The sequence below is a fragment of the Watersipora subatra genome, chromosome 4 (assembly GCF_963576615.1).
Source record: "Watersipora subatra chromosome 4, tzWatSuba1.1, whole genome shotgun sequence".
Taxonomy (NCBI): Eukaryota; Metazoa; Bryozoa; class Gymnolaemata; order Cheilostomatida; family Watersiporidae; genus Watersipora; species Watersipora subatra.
In genome coordinates this window covers 30,103,074-30,117,001 of record NC_088711.1, presented here as the reverse complement: position 1 = coordinate 30,117,001, position 13,928 = coordinate 30,103,074, and the positions used below count along the sequence as shown (strand labels likewise).

Sequence of the window (13,928 nt, the reverse complement as noted above, 5' to 3'; positions counted from 1 at the left end):
CGTACTTTATAAGCGTAAGTACCGTACTTTATAAGCGTAAGTACCGTACTTTATAAGCGTAAGTACCGTACTTTGTAAGCGTACGTACCGTACTTTATAAGCGTAAGTACCATACTTTATAAGCGTAAGTACCGTACTTTATAAGCGTAAGTACCGTACTTTATAAGCGTAAGTATCGTACTTTATAAGCGTAAGTACCGTACTTTATAAGCGTAAGTACCGTACTTTATAAGCGTAAGTATCGTACTTTATAAGCGTAAGTACCGTACTTTGTAAGCGTAAGTACCGTACTTTGTAAGCGTAAGTACCGTACTTTATAAGCGTAGGTACCGTACTTATTCATCTACTAAGGTTCTAGATAATAGGCCTTGGAGTGACCAGAGCAAGTCAGCGCACCATTTTAGGTTCATACCATAAATATTATTGCGTAGTTACCTGCACATTTGCAGGTGTCAAAAATATGGATGACGTTATTTATTGCACAGAAATTGTTTGTTTATACCGTTAATTTTGCATTTCTTATTGGTCATCTCTCAGACAGAGCTGTTCATCCAAGAGCTAAATTTTTATTTTAGTTTGAAAATCCAAGATTAGTTTGTGTTTAGTTTAGTAAGTTGGAGTGCAGAGAAGCTTTGTGAAACAAACTATGTTTCACAAAGCTTTGCATCAGTACAGCGTCTGTGCTGAAATAACTGTAGCATCTGTACAGTTACTTCAGTACAGCGTCTGTACTGAAGTAACTGTGCAGCATCTGTACAGTTACTTCAGTACAGCGTCTGTACTGAAGTAACTGTGCAGCATCTGTACAGTTACTTCAGTACAGCGTCTGTACTGAAGTAACTGTGCAGCATCTGTACAGTTACTTCAGTACAGCGTCTGTACTGAAGTAACTGTGCAGCATCTGTACAGTTAAGGTTTTAGGGTCATTATGTATTTGTTGTTCTTCCTTTACAGCATTGAGGATATTCAGGGGAAGACGAAGGCCGACTGCGATTTCTGTAGATACAAGGAGTAAGTCAATCTATTCTGTATGCATTCTATTCTGAACTATATTTATGCAGACGTTGCTGTGGTCGACCAGCATTTTTGTAACTTTTTGTGTGCACTCTCGACCTCTATCGATAGATGTATCCATAAAATGATCTTTCCTAAAGAAAACGTAGATGCGTGTTCAAATAGAAACTTGAGCTTGAAGAATGCAGAAGACAGCCTTTTCTTAGCTATTCAAAATATGACAGGAGAGCAGCGGTAGGTAGCAAATTTCCTGTGTTAAAGGTTGACTTGCAACAAAATTCACATTACTGTTAATTGGTATCAAAAAATTCACCGTGTCTTACTCTGCTGTGTTGTATGTTCAAAATATGTGGAAATGTGATAACAAGCTCTTTAAAGCTAAAAAACGAACAGGTAATCGCCGCCATCATGAAAACGCCAAAGATTGGACTCCCTTTTCCAAAACAGTTCAAATCTGACATAGCTGAACACGATGGCTTCTGTTTACACTTTCATGCAACCTCATTCGTCAAAATATTTGCACAAATATACTTCACACATTTAATAAAACCATGTCTATTGTCATCAGGTGTCTATTTCATCATCATCGTAATGTTGTCACTTTGAGCACTGAAATCTTAAAACCTATCGTAAAAATTCATTTAGATTTTTTTTAACCATAACTCGAAGGAGTGTATATCATCCTCTGATAAACATGACGAGCCTGTTGGTCACTTGTGAGAGTCGAAAAAGGTTGCAGAAGTTGTTCGCGCCATTTGGCAAAAAGTATGGGTCACATGATCAGATTACGACTAGACGATTAGACCAGGCCGAAACAAAACTGTATAGTAGCGAGCATCTATATTTGATAAGGGCTTTCCGGTAGAACCCGAAGTGTTTGTCATAAACTAGTGCTACTAGACGTTTTATATTGAGCCTTTTATTGGCCTTTCAATTCACGTGGTAATATCACGTGTCAAAACAATAACCACAATGTTTGAGAATGTCATCAAAATAAAGGGATTCTAAACTACGGCATTTTCGTGATGGCTGTGATTAACTGTTCGTTTTTTGAGCTTTGAAGAGCTTGTAATCACATTTCCACGTATTTTGCATCTACAGCAGAGTAAGACATGGTGAATCTTTTGATACCAAATAACTGTAATGTGAATTTTGTTGCCAGTAAACCTTGAAGAGAGCAGCAGTAGGTAGTAAATATCTAATATATATATATAAATATATAAATGTGTTAAGAGGATATAACTTTATTAATGCATCATTAAAATTGGAATTAGTGCTGGACACAGGTAAGAAAACTCGTTGGACTCGCAGGTTTATCTTCTCTCAAGTCTCGGCTAATAGAGATTTTGAGCATTTCGATCTTACAGATTTAGGTTTTGATTTGGGAGTTCGGGTTTTGTTACGCGGATCCGTCGAGTAGAGTGGACAAAAACTCGGTCTATTGCGCCCTGTGTTCTAAACAGCGTTTAATAACCCGCTTTGAAGAACCCGCGTGTTTTTGTAAGTTTTTAAACTTTTATTATATATATCTGAACGTGCTGATAATACAATGATATTTGGTAAAATACTAGTAAAAAAGTCGGGCAACCCATAGCAAATGTCATCAAAGAGAAAATGACAGTGCGTCACCATTATTCAGGCCAAAACTATAAAAGTTTGTACAATTTAAAAAAAACTTGTAAAAACATTTACAGTAGCATCATATCCATTGAGCACATGTTCATCATTATTTCATGATTCAAAATATACTGGAAAATTGTAATTAGTATTATAAAGTCCTTTATTTGCATCACAATCATTCATGACTTACCAACAAACGAGTCGTGTAAATCTTTTCGCGATATCATTCAAATAAAATTTGTTATTAAAACAAAGGATGTAGGTAAAGATATTTGAAAACTGATACAAATTGAACTGAAATTTATGGTCTGATCTTTTGTGCAAAAATTGATTTGATTGGTTTACACTGTTACTTAAAAACGGCTTTTGTAAACAAAGCTAAGTGAACGCTGGAATTAAGGCCGATAGAGATTCTGACACACCCTACAAAATGCCTAAAAACCGACAGTTGAGGTTCAAACTTGAAAGGGTTAAGGCTGCGAGCACAAATATCGGTCATTAGAAAATAGTAAAAAACAATGAATAAGTTGAATAAAATTATAATTGCATTGTAAAATTTAAAATATTTCTGGTGTTTAAAAATTTTAGACAAAACCTGTATCAAAAAACCCGATACCCGAAAAACTTGAACGGAAGGAGATGGAGTCTAAACTCGTTGGCCAAGAAAAATTCGTGCCCAGCACTACTGTCAATACAGTCACTAACTCTCGATAGATGCCATTAAAATATAGTGTGTGTTTGTTGTACAGTGTTCCCAAAGATATGCCCTAGCGAATTTTATGGTATATTGTATTTTATTAAATATTACAAAACCAACGAAGACAACAAGCACACTTTGATGAGATGTCACCAGTTTAGGAATTGTCATACCATGCTAAGCTGGTATATAAAAGCATAACATCCCTGGTCTCTCTTCCTTGCTGATTAATGATTAGAAGAAGTGCTCCTTGGGCGTCTCGCACAATTTGCTATAGTAAACATAGCATTACCTCCTGTCTCTACTTTACACGTTTAAATGCCTTTTTCTTTCTATCTCTCACTTGATAGTTTCATCAAATGATTTGTGCATAAAGAAAGCGATAAAGAAAGTTTTCATGCTGTACTTGGCTAAGTCTGACCTTGCTCATTTCTTCTCTGCAGATACACTGCCCATGACCTCTCCGGTAGATTGGAGAACCGTCATGCTGTAACAGCCGCCAACACGTTTCGCTATGATAGAATGCACCAGCTTATTCTCTCTCGAGGCCATCATCCTTTACAGTGGTCAAAGGAACAGTTCATGGCCATGTTTGAGCTTGCCCACCAGTGGTATGAACCAGTGGCTATTTGTAGAGGGTCAGCTTAGCTATAGCTCGAGCTGTGAGTGAGACTGAATATAGCCTTATTCATATGTGATTATTGTATGACCTCGAGTTACATGTGATTATGGTATGACCACTCGTTATAACATGACCACTAGTTACATGTGACTATGGTATGACCACTAGTTACATGTGGTTATAGTATGACAACTAGTTACATGTGGTTATGCTATGATGACTAGTTACATGTGATTATGGTATGACAACTAGTTACATGTGGTTATAGTATGACAACTAGTTACATGTGATTATGGTATGGCAACTAGTTACATGTGGTTATAGTATGACAGCTAGTTACATGTGGTTATGGTATGACAACTAGTTACATGTGGTTATGGTATGACAATTAGTTACATGTATTTATGGTATGACAACTAGTTACATGTGGTTATGGTATGACAACTAGTTACATGTGATTATGGTATGGCAACTAGTTACATGTGGTTATGGTATGACAACTAGTTACATGTGGTTATGGTATGACAACTAGTTACATGTGGTTATGGTATGACAACTAGTTACATGTGGTTATGGTATGACAACTAGTTACATGTGGTTATGGTATGACAACTAGTTACATGTGATTATGGTATGACAACTAGTTACATGTGGTTATGGTATGACAACTAGTTACATGTGATTATGGTATGACAACTAGTCTACTAGTCAGTCTACTAGCCAGTCTACTAGCCATTCTACTAGTCAGTGTACTAGTCAGTGTGCTAGTCAGTCTACTAGTCAGTCTACTAGTCAGTCTACTAGTCAGTCTACTAGTCAGTCTACTAGTCAGTCTACTAGCCAGTCTACTAGCCAGTCTACTAGTCAGTCTACTAGTCAGTCTACTTGTCAGTCTACTAGCCAGTCTACTAGCCAGTGTACTAGTCAGTCTACTAGCCAGTCTACTAGCCAGTCTACCAGTCATTCTACTAGCCAGTCTACTAGCCAGTCTACTAGCCAGTCTACTAGTCAGTCTACTAGTCAGTCTACTAGCCAGTCTACTAGTCAGTCTACTAGTCAGTACATAGTCGTCTTATATATCTTGTTCCCTTATGCATTGTGAGACGCGTTCCCTTATGCATTGCAAGGGGTGTTCCCTTATATATGTGAAGGGTGTTCCTTTATGCATTGTGAAGGGTGTTCCCTTATGCATTTAAAGAGATGCTCCCTTACGAATTGCGAGGGGGTTGCTCCCTCATGCATCGTGAGGGATGCTCCCTTATGCATTGCGATTTGTGCTCCCTTATGCATTGTGAAGGGTGTTCCCTTATGCATTGTGAAGGGTGCTCCCTTATGCATTGTGAAGGGTGTTCCCTTATGCATTGCGATTGGTGCTCCCTTATCCATTGTGACGGGTGCTCCCTTCAGCATTGCAAGGCGTGCTCACCCGTTTTCCTAAGCAAATGTCTTTTATAAGGCCTCATTTTCTGTAGGCTTCTGCAATCATACAAAAGTGAACCATCGTATATATATCCATTGATCATGTGGGATGTATTGCCCCACGGAGGGGCGAGTCAGGTTCATCCACATTTGCAGGTGGTTCTCAAGTCACACAGATACCCAGGTTAGATGTCCTGTCATAAAAGTTTGGTTATGTGTACTTTAATGTTTTCTCATAATCAGGTTTGAATCAAGGCTAAAAGCAATGTCTAGGGTAGCTGCACTCAAAAAATAATACCGTCCAATTTTTCCTTCGTGTTACCTTTTTGTAATCACAATTTTCTAATAATAGTTGCTTTAGTTGTATATCAACCAAAGATTTTAAATCTTCAAGGTTAATCGTCAGTTAATCATATTTATTTACAATATTGCTGCTATAGCTATATGATCTTTTCCATTATCTACAAGGATGCACCTTCCACCCTTGTAGATTAATGGACCTGATTAACTCACTCTGTCATAGTCACACTTGAATACCGCAAAAACCTCTAATCGAACGCCACTTCTATTTGAACGCCACCTCCAGTTGACTGTCACTTTGAGAGAAGGGTTGAAAAATAGACCGCCACTCTCCAATTGAACGTTACTTTCATTTGACGACCACTCTGACATTATTTGATCTTTATGAGCCCATAATATCAACTGATCAGCAGAAAAATGTAAACAGATCGTATTAATAATGAATATTTATATAAGTAACAGTTAATTCTGTTGTCAACTAATTAGGAGATATCAACTAATTATCAATCATTGATAATTGATAGTTGATTAGTTGATAATTACCAATTATCAACTAATCAGGAGAAAACTGTCCACAAAATCGTCTTAAAATAAATCGTTTATAACAATAACAATTAATTCTCTCGTTGTCCAATTCCAAAGCTTTTCATTTTTTTCGTTAAAGGTTGACTTGCAACAAAATTTACATTACATTTATTTGATATCAAAAGATTCACCATGTCTTACTATGTAGTGTTGTAGGTGCAAAATATGTGGGAATGTGATTACAAGCTCGTATAAGGTAAAAAACGAACAGTTAATTGCAGCCAGCCACACGAGATCGCCGTAATTTGGATTCTTTTTCCAAAACGGCTCAAATGTGATTTAGTTGTAGGAGATGGCTTCTGTTTACACTTTCAAGCAACCTCATTCGTCGAAATATTTTCTCAATTATACTTCACGCATTCAGTAAAACCAGGTCTATTGTTCTTACGCGTCTATTTCATCGTCATTGTAATGCTGTCAATATTGGAACTGATATCTTATAACACCGTAAAAGTTCGTTTAATTTTTTTGGCCTTAGCTTGAAGGAGTACATATCATTGTCTGATTATCATGACGAGCCTGTTGGTCACTTGTGATAATCGAAAGGTGCTGCAGAAATTATTTGCGAAGTATTGGGTCACATGATCAGATTACGACTAGACGATTAGACCAAGTCGAAACAAAAATGTCAAGTAGCGATCATCTATATTTCATACGGGGTCTTCGGTAAAACTCGAAGTTTCTATTATAAACTAGTGCTACGATAAGTTTTCTATTGAGTCTTTATTGGCCTTTCAATTCACGTGAGAGCATCACGTGACAAATCAATAACCAAATGTAATGACTACGTTAGAGAAATAAACAGATGCCAATCTACGGCGCCTTTTCGTTTTTGAGCTTTTAAGAGCCTGTAATCACATTTCCACATACAGTGAAACTCGGATAACTCAAACTTCAAGGGACCGAGCAAAAGTGTTCGAATTATCAGAGCGTTCAAGTTATCAGAGCACTGTCACAAGTCCATGTATTTACTTATTTATTAGTAGATACATGTACATATACAAACTATAATATAAATCAAAAGCACAAATGGCTTGTTTCAAATTAAATGCTTCTAATGTAAAGCTTAAAACGTTTTTATCAAAAAGTATAGAGATTTTTCTATCACTTGAGATTGGTTTGTTGTTTGAGGTGATGTTATTGCCAGGACGTTTTTTAGATTGACATTGGCAAAACTTGATCGTTGCTGAAATGCTCAAAGGAAAAGACATATTTTTCTTTTGAGCGTTTTACCCGTGATCAATTTTGCTGTTTTTCTTTGAAGCTTATGCAAAGATTACTCTACTTTACCCCTACTTTACCCCTACTTTACCTGGGATTCGCTAAGAGCAACACTCCGAGGCAGTTCAATTAAAAGTTTTACGAGGTTTTACGGTACATTGTATATCACTCACGCTTTTTGAATGGATACTTATTGAATGTACACACGTATTCTGTGTTTAGGTCAAACGATGAATAGCTTTTTTTAGCTAAGACAACGTATACGTTTAATTACTTAAAACAATTTTTAAGACGTTTTAAACATTCAACATTCCGACGTTGATTCAACACGGAATCAACGTCGGAAAACTATTGATCACGGGCTAGCCGGGTCACGCACTCAAAGATTTTCGCCACGCAAATACAAAACAAAAACAACATGTTGTTTTTGTTTTGTATGTGCGTGGCGAAAATCCTTGCGCGCGCGGCCCGGCTAGCCCGTGCTATTCATCGTATAGCAGGATAAATCAAATTTGACCAAACCTTTAGAAAAGTCGTTGACAAAAATATTTTGCCGATGGAGGTAATAACGACGCTTATGAATTACGAAAAGTTGGGGTTTACCTCTATGGCTTGGAATAAAGTGATTTTCTAAAGCGATAGCAACCGTTTCGGGAGCCGTTGGGCAAAAAACAGTTCGTTATAACAGTGTTGAGTTCGAGTTATATAGAGCCATTTATCATTGCGTGGGAACGGACCAAGCAAATCCATTCGAGTTAACCATGTGTTCGCTATATCCGAGGGCGAGTTATCCATGTTTCACTGTATTTTGCACTTACAACACAGCAGAGTAAGACATGGTGAATCTTTTGATACCAAATAACTTTAATATGAATTTTGTTGCAAGTCAACCTTTAATAGCATCTTTGCGGCTATCTCAACACGGTTTACAATAAATCGATGCTCATGACTCCACTTCTATAGCACATATAAATCTAGTTTTGGCTACAAACTATAGCAAACATATCAGTGAGTGCATATAGCTTTTTATTCAATGATGTTAAATATAGATTTAAAATAAAAATATGTTTTCAAATTTAAAATGAAATAACTATTAAAAAGGTCAACAAATGGCAAAGAAGGACACAGGCTATAATATCATATCAGGTAAGTTGCAAGCAATGAATATCAACTGGTAGAGATGTTTGTCAGTTTGTCGATGCAAATTTATTAAGAGATCTTTGACAAGTTGGAGGTAAGTTAGCAGATTTATTGCATCCTAAAGGTTTAATATCGCTCTACCGAATAAAGCATAATATAGGCCCTATTTAGCCCTACTCGCCCGGAATACGGCTAAATTTATCTTCCAGAGATTCTGACGAGCCATTTGAAAAATAGACCGCCAGCCTCTATTTGAATGCTGCCTTTAATTGACCACCACTATAAAGGAAGGGTTGGAAATAGAGCGCCATGGTGTGCAGTTAGAGGCTTTACAGTACTTTCGCAATGCTCTCCTCTTGCTTATGATAAGTCTAACAGTATTTTCGACTATTTTCTGTTTTCCTGCATTTTCAGTTTTCTTTACGGTTGCTATATCTCATCTTCTACCATACCAATCTGAAAATTGCTTTGTGCATCAATTTTTGCTTAAGGTTTACTTTTTGTTGGGATTGTACAGGTAATGCAGAGAGCTGGAGGTTGGCTGCACAGGAGTACATGAGAGAGCACAACTCCAACTATTTTACCGACTTAATATCAGTTTATGATTCATTAGGCCTCTCTGTTAGATACAAATCTTCCGTAGCCATTGCAACACTGGTGAGTCATTCTTTACTTTTTCTATTTCTAGCTGCTATGATTTACTTAGGATATTTTTACTAGACACAACTGTTAGTGCAGTGTGTACTGTTGACCCTGTGACCTTTTAGCATTGGTGTGGAAATAAGAGTGTGCATTTGTTCATGTATGGTTTTTTATATATTAACCATACAGCAGTACACATCAAATGAATTATTAGTGCCTGGCGAGCTATCTGACTTACCAGATTTCAAGTATTATATTATTGTATATATTATAACTCCTTCAAGGTACAAGTTGATATCAGTTCAGTGCCGACTTTCACATAAATGTACTGTTTTTAATAGATGTACATAATGGGTAACTATCAGCCTTTGTAGCTGACTAGTTTTAGTTGATGTACATAATAGATAACTATTAGCCTTTTTAGCTAACTAGTTGTAGTAGTTGTACATAATAGGTAACTATCAGCCTTTGTAGCTGACTAGATTTAGTAGATGTACATAATAGGTAACTATGAGCTTTTGTAGCTGACTAGCTTTAGTAGATGTACATAATAAATAACTATCAGCCTTTGTAGCTGACTAATTTTAGTAGATGTACATAATAGGTAACTATCAGCCTTTGTAGCTGAATAGTTTTAGTAGATATACATAATAGATAACTATCAGCCTTTGTAGCTGACTAATTTTAGTAGATGTACATAATAGGTAACTATGAGCCTTTGTAGCTGACTAGTTTTAGTAGATATACATAATAGGTAACTATCAGCCTTTGTAGCTGAATAGTTTTAGTAGATATACATAATAGGTAACTATGAGCCTTTGTAGCTGACTAGTTTTAGTAGATGTACATAATAGATAACTATCTGCCTTTGTAGCTGACTAGTTTTAGTAGATGTACATAATAGGTAACTATCAGCCTTTGTAGCTGACTAGTTTTAGTTGATGTACATAATAGGTAACTATTAGCCTTTGTAGCTAACTAGTTGTAGTAGATGTACATATTAGATAACTATCAGCCTTTGTAGCTGACTAGTTTTAGTAGATGTACATAATAGGTAACTATGAGCCTTTGTAGCTGACTAGTTTTAGTAGAGATACATAATAGGTAACTATGAGCCTTTGTAGCTGACTAGTTTTAGTTGATGTACATAATAGATAACTATTAGCCTTTTTAGCTAACTAGTTGTAGTAGTTGTACATAATAGGTAACTATCAGCCTTTGTAGCTGACTAGATTTAGTAGATGTACATAATAGGTAACTATGAGCTTTTGTAGCTGACTAGCTTTAGTAGATGTACATAATAAATAACTATCAGCCTTTGTAGCTGACTAATTTTAGTAGATGTACATAATAGGTAACTATCAGCCTTTGTAGCTGAATAGTTTTAGTAGATGTACATAATAGGTAACTATTAGCCTTTGTAGCTAACTAGTTGTAGTAGATGTACATAATAGATAACTATCAGCCTTTGTAGCTGACTAATTTTAGTAGATGTACATAATAGGTAACTATGAGCCTTTGTAGCTGACTAGTTTTAGTAGATATACATAATAGGTAACTATCAGCCTTTGTAGCTGAATAGTTTTAGTAGATATACATAATAGGTAACTATGAGCCTTTGTAGCTGACTAGTTTTAGTAGATGTACATAATAGATAACTATCTGCCTTTGTAGCTGACTAGTTTTAGTAGATGTACATAATAGGTAACTATCAGCCTTTGTAGCTGACTAGTTTTAGTTGATGTACATAATAGGTAACTATTAGCCTTTGTAGCTAACTAGTTGTAGTAGATGTACATATTAGATAACTATCAGCCTTTGTAGCTGACTAGTTTTAGTTGATGTACATAATAGGTAACTATTAGCCTTTGTAGCTAACTAGTTTTAGTAGATGTACATAATAGGTAACTATGAGCCTTTGTAGCTGACTAGTTTTAGTAGATATACATAATAGATAACTATGAGCCTTTGTAGCTGACTAATTTTAGTAGATGTACATAATAGGTAACTATGAGCCTTTGTAGCTGACTAGTTTTAGTAGATGTACATAATAGGTAACTATCAGCCTTTGTAGTTGACTAGTTTTAGTAGATATACATAATAGGTAACTATCAGCCTTTGTAGCTGACTAGTTTTAGTAGATGTACATAATTGGTAACTATCAGCCTTTGTAGCTGACTAGTTTTAGTAGATAACATAATAGGTGACTATGAGCCTTTGTAGCTGACTAGTTTTAGTAGATGTACATAATAGGTAACTATGAGCCTTTGTAGCTGACTAGTTTTAGTAGATGTACATAATAGGTAACTATCAGCCTTTGTAGCTGAATAGTTTTAGTAGATATACATAATAGGTAACTATCAGCCTTTGTAGCTGACTAGTTTTAGTAGATATACATAATAGGTAACTATCAGCCTTTGTAGCTGACTAGTTTTAGTTGATGTACATAATAGATAACTATCAGCCTTTGTAGCTGACTAGTTTTAGTAGATGTACATAATAGATAACTATTAGCCTTTTTAGCTAACTAGTTGTAGTAGTTGTACATAATAGGTAACTATCAGCCTTTGTAGCTGACTAGTTTTAGTAGATATACATAATAGGTAACTATCAGCCTTTGTAGCTGACTAGTTTTAGTTGATGTACATAATAGATAACTATTAGCCTTTTTAGCTAACTAGTTGTAGTAGTTGTACATAATAGGTAACTATCAGCCTTTGTAGCTGACTAGTTTTAGTAGATGTACATATAGGTAACTATCAGCCTTTGTAGCTGACTAGTTTTAGTAGATATACATAATAGGTGACTATCAGCCTTTGTAGCTGACTAGTTTTAGTTGATGTACATAATAGGCAACTATCAGCCTTTGTAGCTGACTAGTTTTAGTTGATGTACATAATAGGTAACTATTAGCCTTTTTAGCTAACTAGTTGTAGTAGTTGTACATAACAGGTAACTATCAGCCTTTGTAGCCGACTAGATTTAGTAGATGTACATAATAGGTAACTATGAGCTTTTGTAGCTGACTAGCTTTAGTAGATGTACATAATAGATAACTATCAGCCTTTGTAGCTGACTAGTTTTAGTAGATGTACATAATAGGTAACTATGAGCCTTTGTAGCTGACTAGTTTTAGCAGATATACATAATAGGTAACTATGAGCCTTTGTAGCTGACTAGTTTTAGTAGATATACATAATAGGTAACTATCAGCTTTTGTAGCTGAGTAGTTTTAGTAGATATACATAATAGGTGACTATCAGCCTTTGTAGCTGACTAGTTTTAGTTGATGTACATAATAGATAACTATTAGCCTTTTTAGCTAACTAGTTGTAGTAGTTGTACATAATAGGTAACTATCAGCCTTTGTAGATGACTAGATTTAGTAGATGTACATAATAGGTAACTATGAGCTTTTGTAGCTGACTAGTTGTAGTAGTTGTACATAATAGGTAACTACGAGCCTTTGTAGCTGACTAGTTTTAGTAGATATACATAATAGGTAACTATAAGCCGTTGTAGCTGACTAGTTTTAGTAGATGTACATAATAGGTAACTATCAGCCTTTGTAGCTGACTAGTTTTAGTTGATGTACATAATAGGTAACTATTAGCCTTTTTAGCTAACTAGTTGTAGTAGTTGTACATAATAGATAACTATTAGCCTTTGTAGCTGACTAGTTTTAGTAGATATACATAATAGGTAACTATCAGCCTTTGTAGCTGGCTAGATTTAGTAGATGTACATAATAGGTAACTATGAGCTTTTGTAGCTGACTAGGTTTAGTAGATGTACATAATAGATAACTATGAGCTTTTGTAGCTGACTAATTTTAGTAGATGTACATAATAGGTAACTATGAGCCTTTGTAGCTGACTAGTTTTAGTAGATGTACATAATAGGTAACTATCAGCCTTTGTAGCTGACTAGTTTTAGTAGATGTACATAATAGGTAACTATCAGCCTTTGTAGCTGACTAGTGTTAGTAGATGTACATAATAAGTAACTATGAGCCTTTGTAGCTGACTAGTTTTAGTAGATATACATCATAGGTAACTATGAGCCTTTGTAGCTGACTAGTTTTAGTAGATATACATAATAGGTGACTATCAGCCTTTGTAGCTGACTAGTTTTAGTTGATGTACATAATAGGTAACTATCAGCCTTTGTAGCTGACTAGTTTTAGTAGATATATATAATAGGTAACTATCAGCCTTTGTAGCTGACTAGTTTTAGTAGATGTACATAATAGGTAGCTATCAGCCTTTGTAGCTGACTAGTTTTAGTAGATGTACATAATAGGTAACTATCAGCCTTTGTAGCTGACTAGTTTTAGTAGATGTACATATTAGATAACTATCAGCCTTTGTAGCTGACGAGTTTTAGTAGATATACATAATAGGTAACTATGAGCCTTTGTAGCTGACTAGTTTTAGTAGATGTACATAATAGGTAACTATCAGCCTTTGTAGCTGACTAGTTTTAGTAGATGTACATAATAGATAACTATCAGCCTTTGTAGCTGACTAGTTTTAGTAGATGTACATAATTGGTAACTATCAGCCTTTGTGGCTGACTAGTTTTAGTAGATGTACATAATAGGTAACTATCAGCCTTTGTAGCTGACTAGTTTTAGTTGATGTACATAATAGGTAACTATGAGCCTTT

The 13,928-nt window shown here is 35.5% G+C and overlaps 1 protein-coding gene across 1 annotated transcript in view; it reads left to right on the top strand.

The window, feature by feature from the left end:
• LOC137393310 (uncharacterized) overlaps nucleotides 1-13,928 on the top strand; it is a 74,580-nt gene that overhangs the window by 43,754 nt on the left and 16,898 nt on the right. The window contains exons 4-7 of the mRNA XM_068079802.1: nucleotides 955-1,011; nucleotides 3,775-3,942; nucleotides 5,426-5,556; nucleotides 9,136-9,275. Of these exons, the coding sequence (XP_067935903.1) occupies nucleotides 955-1,011; nucleotides 3,775-3,942; nucleotides 5,426-5,556; nucleotides 9,136-9,275 (496 nt within the window). The remainder of the gene's footprint in view (nucleotides 1-954; nucleotides 1,012-3,774; nucleotides 3,943-5,425; nucleotides 5,557-9,135; nucleotides 9,276-13,928) is intronic.